The following is a 21,144-nucleotide window of genomic DNA, read 5'->3' on the forward strand; positions in this document are numbered from 1 at the left end:
TCAGAGGGTCAGTACTGAGGGAGTGCTGCACTGTCAGAGGTTCAGTACTGAGGGAGAGCTGCACTGTCAGAGGGTCAGTATTGAGGGAGTGCTGCACTGTCAGAGGGTCAGTACTGAGGGAGTGCTGCACTGTCAGAGGGTCAGTACTGAGGGAGTGCTGCACTGTCAGAGGGTCAGTACTGAGGGAGTGCTGCACTGTCAGAGGTTCAGTACTGAGGGAGAGCTGCACTGTCAGAGGGTCAGTATTGAGGGAGGGCTGCACTGTCAGAGGGTCAGTATTGAGGGAGTGCTGCACTGTCAGAGGGTCAGTACTGAGGGAGTGCTGCACTGTCAGAGGGTCAGTCCTGAGGGAGTGCTGCACTGTCAGAGGGTCAGTACTGAGGGAGTGCTGCACTGTCAGAGGGTCAGTACTGAGGGAGTGCTGCACTGTCAGAGGGTCAGTACTGAGGGAATGCTGCACTGTCAGAGGGTCAGTACTGAGGGAGTGCTGCACTGTCAGAGGGTCAGTACTGAGGGAGTGCTGCACAGTCAGAGGGTCAGTACTGAGGGAGTGCTGCACTGTCAGAGGGTCAGTACTGAGGGAGTGCTGCTCTGTCAGAGGGTCAGTACTGAGGGAGCGCTCCACTGTCAGAGGGTCAGTGCTGAGGAAGAGCTGCACTGTCAGAGGGTCAGTACTGAGGGAGTGCTGCACAGTCAGAGGGTCAGTACTGAGGGAGTGCCGCACTGTCAGAGGGTCAGTACTGAGGGAGTGCTGCTCTGTCAGAGGGTCAGTACTGAGGGAGTGCTGCACTGTCAGAGGGTCAGTACTGAGGGAGTGCTGCACTGTCAGAGGGTCAGTACTGAGGGAGTGCTGCACTGTCAGAGGGTCAGTACTGAGGGAGTACTACACTGTCAGAGGGTCAGTACTGAGAGGTCGCTGCACTGTCAGAGGGTCAGTACTGAGGGAGTGCTGCACTGTCAGAGGGTCAGTGTTGAGGGAGTGCTGCACTGTCAGAGGGTCAGTACTGAGGGAGTGCTGCACTGTCAGAGGGTCAGTACTGAGGGAGTGCCGCACTGTCAGAGTGCCAGTACTGAGGGAGTGCTGCACTGTCATAGGGTCAGTACTGAGGGAGTGCTGCACTGTCAGAGGGTCAGTACTGAGGGAGAGCTGCAATATTAGAGGGTCAGTACTGAGGGAGTGCTGCACTGTCAGAGGGTCAGTACTGAGGGAGTGCTGCACTGTCAGAGGGTCAGTACTGAGGGAGTGCTGCACTGTCAGAGGGTCAGTACTGAGGGAGTGCTGCACTGTCAGAGGGTCAGTAATGAGGGAGTGCTGCGCTGTCAGAGAGCCAGTACTGAGGGAGTGCTGCACTGTCAGAGGGTCAGTACTGAGGGAGTGCCGCACTGTCAGAGGGTCAGTACTGAGGGAGTGCTGCACTGTCAGAGGGTCAGTACTGAGGGAGTGCTGCACTGTCAGAGGGTCAGTAATGAGGGAGTGCTGCGCTGTCAGAGGGTCAGTACTGAGGGAGTGCTGCACTGTCAGAGGGTCAGTACTGAGAGAGTGCTGCACTGTCAGAGGGTCAGTCCTGAGGGAGTACTACACTGTCAGAGGTCAGTACTGAGGGAGCGCTGCACTGTCAGAGGCTCAGTACTGAGGGAGAGCTGCACTGTCAGAGGCTCAGTACTGAGGGAGTGCTGCACTGTCAGAGGGGCAGTACTGAGGGAGTGCTGCATTGTCAGAGGGTCAGTACTGAGGGAGTGCTGCACTGTCAGAGGGTCAGTACTGAGGGAGTGCTGCACTGTCAGAGGATCAGTACTGAGGGAATGCTGCACTGTCAGAGGGTCAGTACTGAGGGAGTGCTGCACTGTCAGAGGGTCAGTACTGAGTGAGTGCTGCACTGTCAGAGGGTCAGTACTGAGGGAATGCTGCACTGTCAGAGGGTCAGTACTGAGGGAGTGCCGCACTGTCAGAGGGTCAGTACTGAGGGAGAGCTGCACTGTCAGAGGGTCAGTACTGAGGGAGTGCTGCACTGTCAGAGGCTCAGTACTGAGGGAGTGCCGCACTGTCAGAGGGTCAGTACTGAGGGAGTGCTGCACTGTCAGAGGGTCAGTACTGAGGGAGTGCTGCACTGTCAGAGTGTCAGTACTGAGGGAGTGCTGCACTGTCAGAGGGTCAGTACTGAGGGAATGCTGCACTGTCAGAGGGTCAGTACTGAGGGAGTGCCGCACTGTCAGAGGGTCAGTACTGAGGGAGAGCTGCACTGTCAGAGGGTCAGTACTGAGGGAGTGCCGCACTGTCAGAGGGTCAGTACTGAGGGAATGCTGCACTGTCAGAGGGTCAGTACTGAGGGAGTGCCGCACTGTCAGAGGGTCAGTACTGAGGGAGAGCTGCACTGTCAGAGGGTCAGTACTGAGGGAGTGCCGCACTGTCAGAGGGTCAGTACTGAGGGAGAGCAGCACTGTCAGAGGGTCAGTACTGAGGGAGTGCTGCACTGTCAGAGGGTCAGTACTGAGTGAGCGCTGCACTGTCAGAGGGTCAGTACTGAGGGAGTGCTGCACTGTCAGAGGGTCAGTACTGAGGGAGTGCCGCACTGTCGGAGGATCAGTACTGAGGGAGTGCTGCACTGTCAGAGGGTCAGTTCTGAGGGAGTGCTGCTCTGTCAGAGGGTCAGTACTGAGGGAGTGCCGCACTGTCAGAGGGTCAGTTCTGAGGGAATGCTGCACTGTCAGAGGGTCAGTACTGAGGGAGAGCCACACTGTCAGAGGGTCAGTACTGACGGAGTGCTGCACTGTCAGAGGGTCAGTACTGAGGGAGTGCCGCACTATCAGAGGGCCAGTACTGAGGGAGTGCTGCACTGTCAGAGGGTCAGTACTGAGGGAGTGCTGCACTGTCAGAGGGTCAGTACTGAGGGAGTGCCGCACTATCAGAGGGCCAGTACTGAGGGAGTGCTGCACTGTCAGAGGGTCAGTACTGAGGGAGCGCTGCATTGTCAGAGGGTCAGTACTGAGGGAGTGCCGCACTATCAGAGGGCCAGTACTGAGGGAGTGCTGCACTGTCAGAGGGTCAGTACTGAGGGAGTGCTGCACTGTCAGAGGGTCAGTACTGAGGGAGTGCTGCACTGTCAGAGGGTCAGTACTGAGGGAGTGCTGCACTGTCAGAGGGTCAGTAATGAGGGAGAGCTGCACTGTCAGAGGATCAGTACTGAGGGAGTGCTGCACTGTCAGAGGGTCAGTACTGAGGGAGTGCTGCACTGTCAGAGGGTCAGTACTGAGGGAGTGCTGCACTGTCAGAGGGTCAGTACTGAGGGAGTGCTGCACTGTCAGAGGGTCAGTACTGAGGGATGCTGCACTGTCAGAGGGTCAGTACTGAGGGAGTGCTGCACTGTCAGAGGGTCAGTACTGAGGGAGTGCTGCACTGTCAGAGGGTCAGTACTGAGGGAGTGCTGCACTGTCAGAGGGTCAGTACTGAGGGATGCTGCACTGTCAGAGGGTCAGTACTGAGGGAGTGCTGCACTGTCAGAGGGTCAGTACTGAGGGAGTGCTGCACTGTCAGAGGGTCAGTACTGAGGGAGTGCTGCACTGTCAGAGGATCAGTACTGAGAGAGTGCTGCACTGTCAGAGGGTCAGTACTGAGAGAGTGCTGCACTGTCAGAGGGTCAGTACTGAGGGAGTGCTGCACTGTCAGAGGGTCAGGACTGAGGGAGAGCTGCACTGTCAGAGGGTCAGTACTGAGAGAGTGCTGCACTGTCAGAGGGTCAGTACTGAGGGAATGCTGCACTGTCAGAGGGTCAGTACTGAGGGAGTGCTGCACTGTCAGAGGGTCAGTACTGAGGGAGTGCTGCACTGTCAGAGGGTCAGTTCTGAGGGAGTGCTGCTCTGTCAGAGGGTCAGTACTGAGGGAGTGCCGCACTGTCAGAGGGTCAGTTCTGAGGGAATGCTGCACTGTCAGAGGGTCAGTACTGAGGGAGAGCCGCACTGTCAGAGGGTCAGTACTGACGGAGTGCTGCACTGTCAGAGGGTCAGTACTGAGGGAGTGCCGCACTATCAGAGGGCCAGTACTGAGGGAGTGCTGCACTGTCAGAGGGTCAGTACTGAGGGAGTGCTGCACTGTCAGAGGGTCAGTACTGAGGGAGTGCCGCACTGTCAGAGGGTCAGTACTGAGGGAGTGCTGCACTGTCAGAGGGTCAGTACTGAGTGAGTGCTGCACTGTCAGAGGGTCAGTACTGAGGGAGTGCTGCACTGTCAGAGGGTCAGTACTGAGGGATGCTGCACTGTCAGAGGGTCAGTACTGAGGGAGTGCTGCACTGTCAGAGGGTCAGTACTGAGGGAGTGCTGCACTGTCAGAGGGTCAGTACTGAGGGAGTGCTGCACTGTCAGAGGGTCAGTACTGAGGGATGCTGCACTGTCAGAGGGTCAGTACTGAGGGAGTGCTGCACTGTCAGAGGGTCAGTACTGAGGGAGTGCTGCACTGTCAGAGGGTCAGTACTGAGGGAGTGCTGCACTGTCAGAGGATCAGTACTGAGGGAGTGCTGCACTTTCAGAGGGTCAGTACTGAGGGAGTGCTGCACTGTCAGAGGGTCAGTACTGACGGAGTGCTGCACTGTCAGAGGGTCAGAACTGAGCGAGTGCTGCACTGTCAGAGGGTCAGTACTGAGGGAATGCTGCACTGTCAGAGGGTCAGTACTGAGGGAGTGCTGCACTGTCAGAGGGTCAGTACTGAGGGAGTCCTGCACTGCCAGAGGGTCAGTACTGAGGTAGTGCTGCACTGTCAGAGAGTCAGTACTGAGGGAGAGCTGCACTGTCAGAGGGTCAGTACTGAGGGAGAGCTGCACTGTCAGAGGGTCAGTACTGAGGGAGTGCTGCACTGTCAGAGGGTCAGTACTGAGGGAGTGCCGCACTGTCGGAGGATCAGTACTGAGGGAGTGCTGCACTGTCAGAGGGTCAGTTCTGAGGGAGTGCTGCTCTGTCAGAGGGTCAGTACTGAGGGAGTGCCGCACTGTCAGAGGGTCAGTTCTGAGGGAATGCTGCACTGTCAGAGGGTCAGTACTGAGGGAGAGCCGCACTGTCAGAGGGTCAGTACTGACGGAGTGCTGCACTGTCAGAGGGTCAGTACTGAGGGAGTGCCGCACTATCAGAGGGCCAGTACTGAGGGAGTGCTGCACTGTCAGAGGGTCAGTACTGAGGGAGTGCTGCACTGTCAGAGGGTCAGTACTGAGGGAGTGCCGCACTATCAGAGGGCCAGTACTGAGGGAGTGCTGCACTGTCAGAGGGTCAGTACTGAGGGAGCGCTGCATTGTCAGAGGGTCAGTACTGAGGGAGTGCCGCACTATCAGAGGGCCAGTACTGAGGGAGTGCTGCACTGTCAGAGGGTCAGTACTGAGGGAGTGCTGCACTGTCAGAGGGTCAGTACTGAGGGAGTGCTGCACTGTCAGAGGGTCAGTACTGAGGGAGTGCTGCACTGTCAGAGGGTCAGTAATGAGGGAGAGCTGCACTGTCAGAGGATCAGTACTGAGGGAGTGCGGCACTGTCAGAGGGTCAGTACTGAGGGAGTGCTGCACTGTCAGAGGGTCAGTACTGAGGGAGTGCTGCACTGTCAGAGGGTCAGTACTGAGGGAGTGCTGCACTGTCAGAGGGTCATTACTGAGGGATGCTGCACTGTCAGAGGGTCAGTACTGAGGGAGTGCTGCACTGTCAGAGGGTCAGTACTGAGGGAGTGCTGCACTGTCAGAGGGTCAGTACTGAGGGAGTGCTGCACTGTCAGAGGGTCAGTACTGAGGGATGCTGCACTGTCAGAGGGTCAGTACTGAGGGAGTGCTGCACTGTCAGAGGGTCAGTACTGAGGGAGTGCTGCACTGTCAGAGGGTCAGTACTGAGGGAGTGCTGCACTGTCAGAGGATCAGTACTGAGAGAGTGCTGCACTGTCAGAGGGTCAGTACTGAGAGAGTGCTGCACTGTCAGAGGGTCAGTACTGAGGGTGTGCTGCACTGTCAGAGGGTCAGGACTGAGGGAGAGCTGCACTGTCAGAGGGTCAGTACTGAGAGAGTGCTGCACTGTCAGAGGGTCAGTACTGAGGGAATGCTGCACTGTCAGAGGGTCAGTACTGAGGGAGTGCTGCACTGTCAGAGGGTCAGTACTGAGGGAGTGCTGCACTGTCAGAGGGTCAGTTCTGAGGGAGTGCTGCTCTGTCAGAGGGTCAGTACTGAGGGAGTGCCGCACTGTCAGAGGGTCAGTTCTGAGGGAATGCTGCACTGTCAGAGGGTCAGTACTGAGGGAGAGCCGCACTGTCAGAGGGTCAGTACTGACGGAGTGCTGCACTGTCAGAGGGTCAGTACTGAGGGAGTGCCGCACTATCAGAGGGCCAGTACTGAGGGAGTGCTGCACTGTCAGAGGGTCAGTACTGAGGGAGTGCCGCACTATCAGAGGGCCAGTACTGAAGGAGTGCTGCACTGTCAGAGGGTCAGTACTGAGGGAGTGCTGCACTGTCAGAGGGTCAGTACTGAGGGAGTGCTGCACTGTCAGAGGGTCAGTACTGAGGGAGTGCTGCACTGTCAGAGGGTCAGTAATGAGGGAGAGCTGCACTGTCAGAGGATCAGTACTGAGGGAGTGCTGCACTGTCAGAGGGTCAGTACTGAGGGAGTGCTACACTGTCAGAGGGTCAGTACTGAGGGAGTGCTGCACTGTCAGAGGGTCAGTACTGAGGGAGTGCTGCACTGTCAGAGGGTCAGTACTGAGGGATGCTGCACTGTCAGAGGGTCAGTACTGAGGGAGTGCTGCACTGTCAGAGGGTCAGTACTGAGGGATGCTGCACTGTCAGAGGGTCAGTACTGAGGGAGTGCTGCACTGTCAGAGGGTCAGTACTGAGGGAGTGCTGCACTGTCAGAGGGTCAGTACTGAGGGAGTGCTGCACTGTCAGAGGGTCAGTACTGAGGGAGTGCTGCACTGTCAGAGGGTCAGTATTGAGGGAGTGCTGCACTGTCAGAGGGTCAGTACTGAGGGATGCTGCACTGTCAGAGGGTCAGTACTGAGGGAGTGCTGCACTGTCAGAGGGTCAGTACTGAGGGAGTGCTGCACTGTCAGAGGGTCAGTACTGAGGGAGTGCTGCACTGTCAGAGGGTCAGTACTGAGGGAGTGCTGCACTGTCAGAGGGTCAGTATTGAGGGAGTGCTGCACTGTCAGAGGGTCAGTACTGAGGGATGCTGCACTGTCAGAGGGTCAGTACTGAGGGAGTGCTGCACTGTCAGAGGGTCAGTACTGAGGGAGTGCTGCACTGTCAGAGGGTCAGTACTGAGGGAGTGCTGCACTGTCAGAGGATCAGTACTGAGGGAGTGCTGCACTGTCAGAGGGTCAGTACTGAGGGAGTGCTGCACTGTCAGAGGGTCAGTACTGACGGAGTGCTGCACTGTCAGAGGGTCAGAACTGAGCGAGTGCTGCACTGTCAGAGGGTCAGTACTGAGGGAATGCTGCACTGTCAGAGGGTCAGTACTGAGGGAGTGCTGCACTGTCAGAGGGTCAGTACTGAGGGAGTCCTGCACTGCCAGAGGGTCAGTACTGAGGTAGTGCTGCACTGTCAGAGGGTCAGTACTGAGGGAATGCTGCACTGTCAGAGGGTCAGTACTGAGGGAGTGCTGCACTGTCAGAGGGTCAGTACTGAGGGAGAGCTGCACTGTCAGAGGGTCAGTACTGAGGGAGTGCTGCACCGTCAGAGGGTCAGTACTGAGGGAGAGCTGCACTGTCAGAGGGTCAGTACTGAGGGAGAGCTGCACTGTCAGAGAGTCAGTACTGAGGGAGTGCTGCACTGTCAGAGAGTCAGTACTGAGGGAGTGCTGCACTGTCAGAGAGTCAGTACTGAGGGAGTGCTGCACTGTCAGAGGGTCAGTGCTGAGGGAGAGCTGCACTGTCAGAGGGTCAGTACTGAGGGAGAGCTGCACTGTCAGAGGGTCAGTACTGAGGGAGTGCTGCACTGTCAGAGGGTCAGTACTGAGCGAGTGCTGCACTGTCAGAGGGTCAGTACTGAGGGAGTGCTGCACTGTCAGAGGGCCAGTACTGAGGGAGTGCTGCACTGTCAGAGGGTCAGTACTGAGGGAGTGCCGCACTGTCAGAGGGTCAGTACTGAGGGAGTGCTGCGCTGTCAGAGGGTCAGTACTGAGGGAGTGCTGCACTGTCAGAGGGTCAGTACTGAGGGAGTGCCGCACTGTCAGAGGGTCAGTACTGAGGGAGTGCTGCGCTGTCAGAGGGTCAGTACTGAGGGAACGCTGCACTGTCAGAGAGTCAGTACTGAGGGAGAGCTTCACTGTCAGAGGGTCAGTACTGAGGGAGTGCTGCACTGTCAGAGAGTCAGTACTGAGGGAGAGCTGCACTGTCAGAGGGTCAGTACTGAGGGAGTGCTGCACTGTCAGAGGGTCAGTACTGAGGGAGTGCTGCACTGTCAGAGGGTCAGTACTGAGGGAGTGCTGCACTGTCAGAGGGTCAGTACTGAGGGAGAGCTGCACTGTCAGAGTGTCAGTACTGAGGGAATGCTGCCCTGTCAGAGGGTCAGTACTGAGGGAGTGCTGCACTGTCAGAGGGTCAGTACTGAGGGAGTGCCGCACTGTCAGAGGGTCAGTACTGAGGGAGTGCAGCACTGTCAGAGGGTCAGTACTGAGGGAGTGCGGCACTGTCAGAGGGTCAGTACTGAGAGAGTGCTGCACTGTCAGAGAGTCAGTACTGAGGGAGAGCTTCACTGTCAGAGGGTCAGTACTGAGGGAGTGCTGCACTGTCAGAGAGTCAGTACTGAGGGAGAGCTGCACTGTCAGAGGGTCAGTACTGAGGGAGTGCTGCACTGTCAGAGGGTCAGTACTGAGGGAGTGCTGCACTGTCAGAGGGTCAGTACTGAGGGAGTGCTGCACTGTCAGAGGGTCAGTACTGAGGGAGAGCTGCACTGTCAGAGTGTCAGTACTGAGGGAATGCTGCCCTGTCAGAGGGTCAGTACTGAGGGAGTGCTGCACTGTCAGAGGGTCAGTACTGAGGGAGTGCCGCACTGTCAGAGGGTCAGTACTGAGGGAGTGCAGCACTGTCAGAGGGTCAGTACTGAGGGAGTGCGGCACTGTCAGAGGGTCAGTACTGAGAGAGTGCTGCACTGTCAGAGAGTCAGTACTGAGGGAGAGCTTCACTGTCAGAGGGTCAGTACTGAGGGAGTGCTGCACTGTCAGAGAGTCAGTACTGAGGGAGAGCTGCACTGTCAGAGGGTCAGTACTGAGGGAGTGCTGCACTGTCAGAGGGTCAGTACTGAGGGAGTGCCGCACTGTCGGAGGATCAGTACTGAGGGAGTGCTGCACTGTCAGAGGGTCAGTTCTGAGGGAGTGCTGCTCTGTCAGAGGGTCAGTACTGAGGGAGTGCCGCACTGTCAGAGGGTCAGTTCTGAGGGAATGCTGCACTGTCAGAGGGTCAGTACTGAGGGAGAGCCGCACTGTCAGAGGGTCAGTACTGACGGAGTGCTGCACTGTCAGAGGGTCAGTACTGAGGGAGTGCCGCACTATCAGAGGGCCAGTACTGAGGGAGTGCTGCACTGTCAGAGGGTCAGTACTGAGGGAGTGCTGCACTGTCAGAGGGTCAGTACTGAGGGAGTGCCGCACTATCAGAGGGCCAGTACTGAGGGAGTGCTGCACTGTCAGAGGGTCAGTACTGAGGGAGCGCTGCATTGTCAGAGGGTCAGTACTGAGGGAGTGCCGCACTATCAGAGGGCCAGTACTGAGGGAGTGCTGCACTGTCAGAGGGTCAGTACTGAGGGAGTGCTGCACTGTCAGAGGGTCAGTACTGAGGGAGTGCTGCACTGTCAGAGGGTCAGTACTGAGGGAGTGCTGCACTGTCAGAGGGTCAGTAATGAGGGAGAGCTGCACTGTCAGAGGATCAGTACTGAGGGAGTGCGGCACTGTCAGAGGGTCAGTACTGAGGGAGTGCTGCACTGTCAGAGGGTCAGTACTGAGGGAGTGCTGCACTGTCAGAGGGTCAGTACTGAGGGAGTGCTGCACTGTCAGAGGGTCAGTACTGAGGGATGCTGCACTGTCAGAGGGTCAGTACTGAGGGAGTGCTGCACTGTCAGAGGGTCAGTACTGAGGGAGTGCTGCACTGTCAGAGGGTCAGTACTGAGGGAGTGCTGCACTGTCAGAGGGTCAGTACTGAGGGATGCTGCACTGTCAGAGGGTCAGTACTGAGGGAGTGCTGCACTGTCAGAGGGTCAGTACTGAGGGAGTGCTGCACTGTCAGAGGGTCAGTTCTGAGGGAGTGCTGCTCTGTCAGAGGGTCAGTACTGAGGGAGTGCCGCACTGTCAGAGGGTCAGTTCTGAGGGAATGCTGCACTGTCAGAGGGTCAGTACTGAGGGAGAGCCGCACTGTCAGAGGGTCAGTACTGAGGGAGTGCAGCACTGTCAGAGGGTCAGTACTGAGGGAGTGCGGCACTGTCAGAGGGTCAGTACTGAGAGAGTGCTGCACTGTCAGAGAGTCAGTACTGAGGGAGAGCTTCACTGTCAGAGGGTCAGTACTGAGGGAGTGCTGCACTGTCAGAGAGTCAGTACTGAGGGAGAGCTGCACTGTCAGAGGGTCAGTACTGAGGGAGTGCTGCACTGTCAGAGGGTCAGTACTGAGGGAGTGCCGCACTGTCGGAGGATCAGTACTGAGGGAGTGCTGCACTGTCAGAGGGTCAGTTCTGAGGGAGTGCTGCTCTGTCAGAGGGTCAGTACTGAGGGAGAGCTGCACTGTCAGAGGGTCAGTACTGAGTGAGTGCTGCACTGTCAGAGGGTCAGTACTGAGGGAGTGCCGCACTGTCAGAGGGTCAGTACTGAGGGAGTGCTGCACTGTCAGAGGGTCAGTACTGAGGGAGTGCCGCACTGTCAGAGGGTCAGTACTGAGGGAGTGCTGCGCTGTCAGAGGGTCAGTACTGAGGGAACGCTGCACTGTCAGAGAGTCAGTACTGAGGGAGAGCTTCACTGTCAGAGGGTCAGTACTGAGGGAGTGCTGCACTGTCAGAGAGTCAGTACTGAGGGAGAGCTGCACTGTCAGAGGGTCAGTACTGAGGGAGTGCTGCACTGTCAGAGGGTCAGTACTGAGGGAGTGCTGCACTGTCAGAGGGTCAGTACTGAGGGAGTGCTGCACTGTCAGAGGGTCAGTACTGAGGGAGAGCTGCACTGTCAGAGTGTCAGTACTGAGGGAATGCTGCCCTGTCAGAGGGTCAGTACTGAGGGAGTGCTGCACTGTCAGAGGGTCAGTACTGAGGGAGTGCCGCACTGTCAGAGGGTCAGTACTGAGGGAGTGCAGCACTGTCAGAGGGTCAGTACTGAGGGAGTGCGGCACTGTCAGAGGGTCAGTACTGAGAGAGTGCTGCACTGTCAGAGAGTCAGTACTGAGGGAGAGCTTCACTGTCAGAGGGTCAGTACTGAGGGAGTGCTGCACTGTCAGAGAGTCAGTACTGAGGGAGAGCTGCACTGTCAGAGGGTCAGTACTGAGGGAGTGCTGCACTGTCAGAGGGTCAGTACTGAGGGAGTGCTGCACTGTCAGAGGGTCAGTACTGAGGGAGTGCTGCACTGTCAGAGGGTCAGTACTGAGGGAGTGCTGCACTGTCAGAGGGTCAGTACTGAGGGAGTGCTGCACTGCCAGAGGGTCAGTACTGAGGGAGTGCAGCACTGTCAGAGGGTCAGTACTGAGGGAGTGCGGCACTGTCAGAGGGTCAGTACTGAGAGAGTGCTGCACTGTCAGAGAGTCAGTACTGAGGGAGAGCTTCACTGTCAGAGGGTCAGTACTGAGGGAGTGCTGCACTGTCAGAGAGTCAGTACTGAGGGAGAGCTGCACTGTCAGAGGGTCAGTACTGAGGGAGTGCTGCACTGTCAGAGGGTCAGTACTGAGGGAGTGCCGCACTGTCGGAGGATCAGTACTGAGGGAGTGCTGCACTGTCAGAGGGTCAGTTCTGAGGGAGTGCTGCTCTGTCAGAGGGTCAGTACTGAGGGAGTGCCGCACTGTCAGAGGGTCAGTTCTGAGGGAATGCTGCACTGTCAGAGGGTCAGTACTGAGGGAGAGCCGCACTGTCAGAGGGTCAGTACTGACGGAGTGCTGCACTGTCAGAGGGTCAGTACTGAGGGAGTGCCGCACTATCAGAGGGCCAGTACTGAGGGAGTGCTGCACTGTCAGAGGGTCAGTACTGAGGGAGTGCTGCACTGTCAGAGGGTCAGTACTGAGGGAGTGCCGCACTATCAGAGGGCCAGTACTGAGGGAGTGCTGCACTGTCAGAGGGTCAGTACTGAGGGAGCGCTGCATTGTCAGAGGGTCAGTACTGAGGGAGTGCCGCACTATCAGAGGGCCAGTACTGAGGGAGTGCTGCACTGTCAGAGGGTCAGTACTGAGGGAGTGCTGCACTGTCAGAGGGTCAGTACTGAGGGAGTGCTGCACTGTCAGAGGGTCAGTACTGAGGGAGTGCTGCACTGTCAGAGGGTCAGTAATGAGGGAGAGCTGCACTGTCAGAGGATCAGTACTGAGGGAGTGCGGCACTGTCAGAGGGTCAGTACTGAGGGAGTGCTGCACTGTCAGAGGGTCAGTACTGAGGGAGTGCTGCACTGTCAGAGGGTCAGTACTGAGGGAGTGCTGCACTGTCAGAGGGTCAGTACTGAGGGATGCTGCACTGTCAGAGGGTCAGTACTGAGGGAGTGCTGCACTGTCAGAGGGTCAGTACTGAGGGAGTGCTGCACTGTCAGAGGGTCAGTACTGAGGGAGTGCTGCACTGTCAGAGGGTCAGTACTGAGGGATGCTGCACTGTCAGAGGGTCAGTACTGAGGGAGTGCTGCACTGTCAGAGGGTCAGTACTGAGGGAGTGCTGCACTGTCAGAGGGTCAGTACTGAGGGAGTGCTGCACTGTCAGAGGATCAGTACTGAGAGAGTGCTGCACTGTCAGAGGGTCAGTACTGAGAGAGTGCTGCACTGTCAGAGGGTCAGTACTGAGGGTGTGCTGCACTGTCAGAGGGTCAGGACTGAGGGAGAGCTGCACTGTCAGAGGGTCAGTACTGAGAGAGTGCTGCACTGTCAGAGGGTCAGTACTGAGGGAATGCTGCACTGTCAGAGGGTCAGTACTGAGGGAGTGCTGCACTGTCAGAGGGTCAGTACTGAGGGAGTGCTGCACTGTCAGAGGGTCAGTTCTGAGGGAGTGCTGCTCTGTCAGAGGGTCAGTACTGAGGGAGTGCCGCACTGTCAGAGGGTCAGTTCTGAGGGAATGCTGCACTGTCAGAGGGTCAGTACTGAGGGAGAGCCGCACTGTCAGAGGGTCAGTACTGAGGGAGTGCAGCACTGTCAGAGGGTCAGTACTGAGGGAGTGCGGCACTGTCAGAGGGTCAGTACTGAGAGAGTGCTGCACTGTCAGAGAGTCAGTACTGAGGGAGAGCTTCACTGTCAGAGGGTCAGTACTGAGGGAGTGCTGCACTGTCAGAGAGTCAGTACTGAGGGAGAGCTGCACTGTCAGAGGGTCAGTACTGAGGGAGTGCTGCACTGTCAGAGGGTCAGTACTGAGGGAGTGCCGCACTGTCGGAGGATCAGTACTGAGGGAGTGCTGCACTGTCAGAGGGTCAGTTCTGAGGGAGTGCTGCTCTGTCAGAGGGTCAGTACTGAGGGAGTGCCGCACTGTCAGAGGGTCAGTTCTGAGGGAATGCTGCACTGTCAGAGGGTCAGTACTGAGGGAGAGCCGCACTGTCAGAGGCTCAGTACTGACGGAGTGCTGCACTGTCAGAGGGTCAGTACTGAGGGAGTGCCGCACTATCAGAGGGCCAGTACTGAGGGAGTGCTGCACTGTCAGAGGGTCAGTACTGAGGGAGTGCTGCACTGTCAGAGGGTCAGTACTGAGGGAGTGCCGCACTATCAGAGGGCCAGTACTGAGGGAGTGCTGCACTGTCAGAGGGTCAGTACTGAGGGAGCGCTGCATTGTCAGAGGGTCAGTACTGAGGGAGTGCCGCACTATCAGAGGGCCAGTACTGAGGGAGTGCTGCACTGTCAGAGGGTCAGTACTGAGGGAGTGCTGCACTGTCAGAGGGTCAGTACTGAGGGAGTGCTGCACTGTCAGAGGGTCAGTACTGAGGGAGTGCTGCACTGTCAGAGGGTCAGTAATGAGGGAGAGCTGCACTGTCAGAGGATCAGTACTGAGGGAGTGCGGCACTGTCAGAGGGTCAGTACTGAGGGAGTGCTGCACTGTCAGAGGGTCAGTACTGAGGGAGTGCTGCACTGTCAGAGGGTCAGTACTGAGGGAGTGCTGCACTGTCAGAGGGTCAGTACTGAGGGATGCTGCACTGTCAGAGGGTCAGTACTGAGGGAGTGCTGCACTGTCAGAGGGTCAGTACTGAGGGAGTGCTGCACTGTCAGAGGGTCAGTACTGAGGGAGTGCTGCACTGTCAGAGGGTCAGTACTGAGGGAGTGCTGCACTGTCAGAGGGTCAGTACTGAGGGAGTGCTGCACTGTCAGAGGGTCAGTACTGAGGGAGTGCTGCACTGTCAGAGGGTCAGTACTGAGGGATGCTGCACTGTCAGAGGGTCAGTACTGAGGGAGTGCTGCACTGTCAGAGGGTCAGTACTGAGGGAGTGCTGCACTGTCAGAGGGTCAGTACTGAGGGAGTGCTGCACTGTCAGAGGGTCAGTACTGAGGGATGCTGCACTGTCAGAGGGTCAGTACTGAGGGAGTGCTGCACTGTCAGAGGGTCAGTACTGAGGGAGTGCTGCACTGTCAGAGGGTCAGTACTGAGGGAGTGCTGCACTGTCAGAGGATCAGTACTGAGAGAGTGCTGCACTGTCAGAGGGTCAGTACTGAGAGAGTGCTGCACTGTCAGAGGGTCAGTACTGAGGGTGTGCTGCACTGTCAGAGGGTCAGGACTGAGGGAGAGCTGCACTGTCAGAGGGTCAGTACTGAGAGAGTGCTGCACTGTCAGAGGGTCAGTACTGAGGGAATGCTGCACTGTCAGAGGGTTAGTACTGAGGGAGTGCTGCACTGTCAGAGGGTCAGTACTGAGGGAGTGCTGCACTGTCAGAGGGTCAGTTCTGAGGGAGTGCTGCTCTGTCAGAGGGTCAGTACTGAGGGAGTGCCGCACTGTCAGAGGGTCAGTTCTGAGGGAATGCTGCACTGTCAGAGGGTCAGTACTGAGGGAGAGCCGCACTGTCAGAGGGTCAGTACTGACGGAGTGCTGCACTGTCAGAGGGTCAGTACTGAGGGAGTGCCGCACTATCAGAGGGCCAGTACTGAGGGAGTGCTGCACTGTCAGAGGGTCAGTACTGAGGGAGTGCTGCACTGTCAGAGGGTCAGTACTGAGGGAGTGCCGCACTATCAGAGGGCCAGTACTGAGGGAGTGCTGCACTGTCAGAGGGTCAGTACTGAGGGAGCGCTGCATTGTCAGAGGGTCAGTACTGAGGGAGTGCCGCACTATCAGAGGGCCAGTACTGAGGGAGTGCTGCACTGTCAGAGGGTCAGTACTGAGGGAGTGCTGCACTGTCAGAGGGTCAGTACTGAGGGAGTGCTGCACTGTCAGAGGGTCAGTACTGAGGGAGTGCTGCACTGTCAGAGGGTCAGTAATGAGGGAGAGCTGCACTGTCAGAGGATCAGTACTGAGGGAGTGCTACACTGTCAGAGGGTCAGTACTGAGGGAGTGCTACACTGTCAGAGGGTCAGTACTGAGGGAGTGCTGCACTGTCAGAGGGTCAGTACTGAGGGAGTGCTACACTGTCAGAGGGTCAGTACTGAGGGAGTGCTGCACTGTCAGAGGGTCAGTACTGAGGGAGTGCTGCACTGTCAGAGGGTCAGTACTGAGGGGGTGCTGCACTGTCAGAGGGTCAGTACTGAGGGAATGCTGCCCTGTCAGAGGGTCAGTACTGAGGGAGTGCTGCACTGCCAGAGGGTCAGTACTGAGGGAGTGCTGCACTGTCAGAGGGTCAGTACTGAGGGAGTGCCGCACTGTCAGAGGGTCAGTACTGAGGGAGTGCTGCACTGTCAGGGGGTCAGTACTGAGGGAATGCTGCCCTGTCAGAGGGTCAGTACTGAGGGAGTGCTGCACTGTCAGAGGGTCAGTACTGAGGGAGTGCTGCACTGTCAGAGGGTCAGTACTGAGGGAGTGCCGCACTGTCAGAGGGTCAGTACTGAGGGAGTGCTGCACTGTCAGAGGGTCAGTACTGAGGGAGTGCTGCACTGTCAGAGGGTCAGTACTGAGGGAGTGCTGCACTGTCTGAGGGTCAGTACTGAGGGAGAGCTGCACTGTCAGAGGTTCAGTACTGAGGGAGTGCTGCACTGTTCGTGGGTCAGTACTGAGGGAGTGCTGCCCTGTCAGAGGGTTGTACTGAGAGTATTAATTGTTTCTCATTCCCAATGTTTCTCCAGTTCCTTGACGGTGTGAATGTGGTCTCTGTGTTTCCAGGTCCTGGGTGTGAAACCCTCACTGAAAGCCGGGAATTCCCAGGAAGATGCGCAGGCTGACAAGAGCCACTCCCAGATGGCCACGCTCGCCAAGGTGAATTTCACAAACTCATTGCTGGCTGCGCTAGATTTCATTCCCCATCCCTAACTGCCCCTTGGGAAGGTGTCGGGTGAGCTGCCTTCTTGAAGCCGCTGCAGTCCCCGAGGTGTAGGTACACCCACCGTGCTGTTAGGGAGGGAGTTCCAGGATGTTGCCCCCCGGCGACAGCGAAGGAACGGCCGATATATTTCCCAGTCGGGGCGGTGAGTGACTCGGAGGGGAGCCCCAGGTGGGGGGGGGGGGGTTCCCAGGTATCTTCGGCTCTCGTCCCTCTAGATGGTGGTCGTGGGTTTGGAAGGTGCTGCCTGAGGAGCCTTGGTGAGTGGCTGCGGTGCATCTTGTAGATGGGACACACGGCTGACACTGTGCGTCGGTGGGGGGGGGGGGGGGGGGGGGTGAATGTTTGTGGAAGGGGAGCAAACAAGCGGGGCTGCTTTGTCCTGGATGGTGCTGAGCTTCTCGAGTGTTTGACCGACCTCGAGAGGGGTGTGCTGCCTCCGGAGGGGACTGAGGCAGGGCGACGGGGAGAATGAGGCGTTGCTAATCACCGATTTGTGCCGCAGGTGTCCGACGCGACGGGCGCCATGACACTGACCTCGGTGGCGGCCCAGAACCCCTTCGCCAAGAACATGCTGCAGTCAGACGATTGCTTTGTCCTGGACAATGGAGTTTGCGGGAAGATCTACGTCTGGAAAGGTGAGCTGTCCCCCCCCCTGCACCCCCACTGCCCAATAGCAGCCGGAACGCTGCCCGGAGTTCACCCCTCAGTCGATAGGGGTGCCTGCTCTCGCAGACTGGGCATCAGAGGGTTAATCCTACACTCTGCCACCCCCGTGCGTAACCACCATGTGAGCCCAAATCATCACGCACCATGATCCCAGCGTGTAACCACGGCGTGTAACCACGGCGTGTAACCATGGCGTGTAACCACGGCGTGCAACCACGGTGTGCAACCACGGCGGGTAACCACGGTGTGTAACCACGGCGTGTAACCACGGTGTGTAACCACAGTGTGTAACCACAGTGTGTAACCACGGTGTGTAACCACGGTGTGTAACCACGGTGTGCAACCACGGTGTGCAACCACGGTGTGTAACCACGGCGTGCAACCACGGTGTGTAACCACGGCGTGCAACCACGGTGTGCAACCACGGTGTGTAACCACGGTGTGTAACCACGGTGTGTAACCACGGCGTGTAACCACGGTGTGTAACCACAGTGTGTAACCACAGTGTGTAACCACAGTGTGTAACCACGGTGTGTAACCACGGTGTGTAACCACGGTGTGCAACCACGGTGTGCAACCACGGTGTGTAACCACGGCGTGCAACCACGGCGTGCAACCACGGCGTGCAACCACAGTGTGCAACCACGGCGTGTAACCACGGTGTGTAACCACGGTGTGCAACCACGGCGGGTAACCACGGTGTGTAACCACGGCGGGTAACCACGGTGTGCAACCACGGCGGGTAACCACGGTGTGTAACCACAGTGTGTAACCACAGTGTGTAACCACAGTGTGTAACCACGGTGTGTAACCACGGTGTGTAACCACGGCGGGTAACCACGGTGTGCAACCACGGCGGGTAACCACGGTGTGTAACCACGGCGTGTAACCACGGTGTGTAACCACAGTGTGTAACCACAGTGTGTAACCACGGTGTGTAACCACGGTGTGTAACCATGACGTGTAACCACGGAATGCAACCACGGTGTGTAACCACGGTGTGCAACCACGGCGTGCAACCACGGCGTGCAACCACGGCGTTTAACCACGGTGTGTAACCACGGTGTGTAACCACAGTGTGTAACCACGGTGTGCAACCACGGCGTGTAACCACGGCGTTTAACCACGGTGTGCAACCACGACGTGTAACCACGGTGTGTAACCACAGTGTGTAACCACGGCGTGTAACCACGGTGTGTAACCACAGTGTGTAACCACGGCGTGCAACCACGGTGTGTAACCACGGCGTGTAACCACGGTGTGTAACCACGGTGTGTAACCACGGTGTGTAATCACGGCGTGCAACCACGGCGTGCAACCACGGCGTGCAACCACGGCGTGCAACCACGGCGTGCAACCACGGCGTGCAACCACGGCGTGTAACCACGGCGTTTAACCACGGCGTGTAATCACGGTGTGTAACCACGGCGTGTAACCACGGCGTGTAACCACGGTGTGTAACCACGGTGTGTAACCACGATGTGTAACCACGGTGTGTAACCACGGCGTGTAACCACGGTGTGTAACCACGGTGTGTAACCACGGTGTGTAACCACGATGTGTAACCACGGTGTGTAATCACGGTGTGTAACCCTGGTGTGTAACCACGATGTGTAACCACGGTGTGTAACCACGATGTGTAACCACGGTGTGTAACCACGGTGTGTAACCACGGTGTGTAACCACGGCGTGTAACCACGGTGTGTAACCACGGTGTGTAACCACGGTGTGTAACCACGGCGTGTAACCACGGTGTGTAACCACGGTGTGTAACCACGATGTGTAACCACGGTGTGTAATCACGGTGTGTAACCACGGTGTGTAACCACGATGTGTAACCACGGTGTGTAACCACGGCGTGTAACCACGGCGTGTAACCACGGCGTGTAACCACGGCGTGTAACCACGGCGTGTAACCACGGCGTGCAACCACGGTGTGCAACCACGGCGTGCAACCACGCGTGCAACCACGGCGTGTAACCACGGCGTGTAACCACGGCGTGTAACCACGGCGTGTAACCACAGTGTGTAACCACGGTGTGCAACCACGGTGTGTAACCACGGCGTGTAACCACGGCGTGCAACCACGGAGTGTAACCACGGCGTGTAACCACAGTGTGTAACCACGGTGTGTAACCACGGTGTGTAACCACAGTGTGTAACCACGGTGTGCAACCACGGTGTGTAACCACGGCGTGTAACCACGGCGTGCAACCACGGAGTGTAACCACGGTGTGCAACCACGGTGTGTAACCACGGCGTGTAACCACGGTGTGTAACCACGGCGTGCAACCACGGTGTGCAACCACGGTGTGTAACCACGGCGTGTAACCACGGCGTGCAACCACGGAGTGTAACCACGGTGTGCAACCACGGTGTGTAACCACGGCGTGTAACCACGGTGTGTAACCACGGCGTGCAACCACGGTGTGCAAACACGGTGTGCAACCACGATGTGTAACCACGGCGTGTAACCACGGCGTGTAACCACGGCGTGTAACCACGGCGTGTAACCACGGCGTGTAACCACGGCGTGTAACCACGGTGTGTAACCACGGCGTGTAACCACGGCGTGTAACCACGGTGTGTAACCACGGTGTGTAACCACGGCGTGTAACCACGGTGTGTAACCACGGCGTGTAACCACGGCGTGCAACCACGGTGTGTAACCACGGCGTGTAACCACGGCGTGCAACCACGGCGTGCAACCACGGTGTGTAACTACGGCGTGTAACCACGGCGTGTAACCACGGTGTGCAACCACGGCGTGCAACCACGGTGTGTAACCACGGCGTGTAACCACGGCGTGTAACCACGGCGTGCAACCACGGCGTGCAACCACGGTGTGTAACCACGGCGTGTAACCACGACGTGTAACCTCGGTGTGCAACCACGGCGTGTAACCACGGCGTGTAACCACGGCGTGTAACCACGGCGTGTAACCTCGGCGTGTAACCACGGAGTGTAACCATGGCGTGTAACCACGGCGTGTAACCACGGCGTGTAACCACGGTGTGTAACCACAGTGTGCAACCACGGTGTGTGACCACGGTGTGCAACCACGGCGTGTAACCACAGCGTGTGACCACGGTGCGTGACCACGGTGCGTGACCACGGTGTGCAACCACGGCGTGTAACCACGGCGTGTAACCACGGCGTGTAACCACGGCGTGTAACCACGGCGTGTTACCAAGTTGTGTAACCACGGTGTGTTACCACGGTGTGTAACCACGGTGTGTTACCACGGTGTGTAACCACGGTGTGTAACCACGGTGTGTTACCACGGTGTGTGCCAAGGTGTGCAACCACGGCGTGTGACCACGGTGTGCAACCACGGCGTGTAACCACGGCGTGTAACCACGGCGTGTAACCACGGCGTGTTACCAAGTTGTGTAACCACGGTGTGTAACCACGGTGTGTAACCACGGTGTGTAACCACGGTGTGCAACCACGGTATGCAACCACGGTGTGTAACCACGGTGTGTAACCACGGTGTGCAACCACGTTGTGTAACCCTGGTGTGCAACCACGGTGTGTAACCACGGTGTGCAACCACGGTGTGCAACCACGTTGTGTAACCCCGGTGTGTAACCCTGGTGTGTAACCACCGTGTGTAACCCTGGTGTGTAACCACGGAGTGCAACCACGGTGTGCAACCACGGTGTGTAACCATGGTGTGTAACCACAGTGTGTAGCCACGGCGTGTAACCCCGGTGTGTGACGTACTGACCCCGGTGTGTGACGTACTGACCCCGGTGTGTGACGTACTGACCCCGGTGTGTGACGTACTGACCCCGGTGTGTGACGTACTGACCCCGGTGTGTAACGTACTGACGCCGGTGTGTGACGTACTGACCCCGGTGTGTGACGTACTGACCCCGGTGTGTGACGTACTGACCCCGGTGTGTGACGTACTGACCCCGGTGTGTGACGTACTGACCCC

At 57.6% G+C, this 21,144-nt stretch overlaps 1 protein-coding gene across 1 annotated transcript in view; it reads left to right on the forward strand.

Annotated features, from left to right (window-relative positions):
* The window catches only part of LOC140411302 (macrophage-capping protein-like), a 113,331-nt gene extending 92,422 nt beyond the window's left edge, over nt 1-20,909 (forward strand). Inside the window, 3 exon segments of the mRNA XM_072500423.1 lie at nt 16,376-16,468; nt 17,038-17,170; nt 20,890-20,909. Of these exon segments, the coding sequence (XP_072356524.1) occupies nt 16,376-16,468; nt 17,038-17,170; nt 20,890-20,909 (246 nt within the window).
* The last annotated feature ends 235 nt before the right edge of the window (nt 20,910-21,144 follow it).

The sequence above is a fragment of the Scyliorhinus torazame genome, chromosome 4, assembly GCF_047496885.1.
Source record: "Scyliorhinus torazame isolate Kashiwa2021f chromosome 4, sScyTor2.1, whole genome shotgun sequence".
Classification (NCBI taxonomy): domain Eukaryota; kingdom Metazoa; phylum Chordata; class Chondrichthyes; order Carcharhiniformes; family Scyliorhinidae; genus Scyliorhinus; species Scyliorhinus torazame.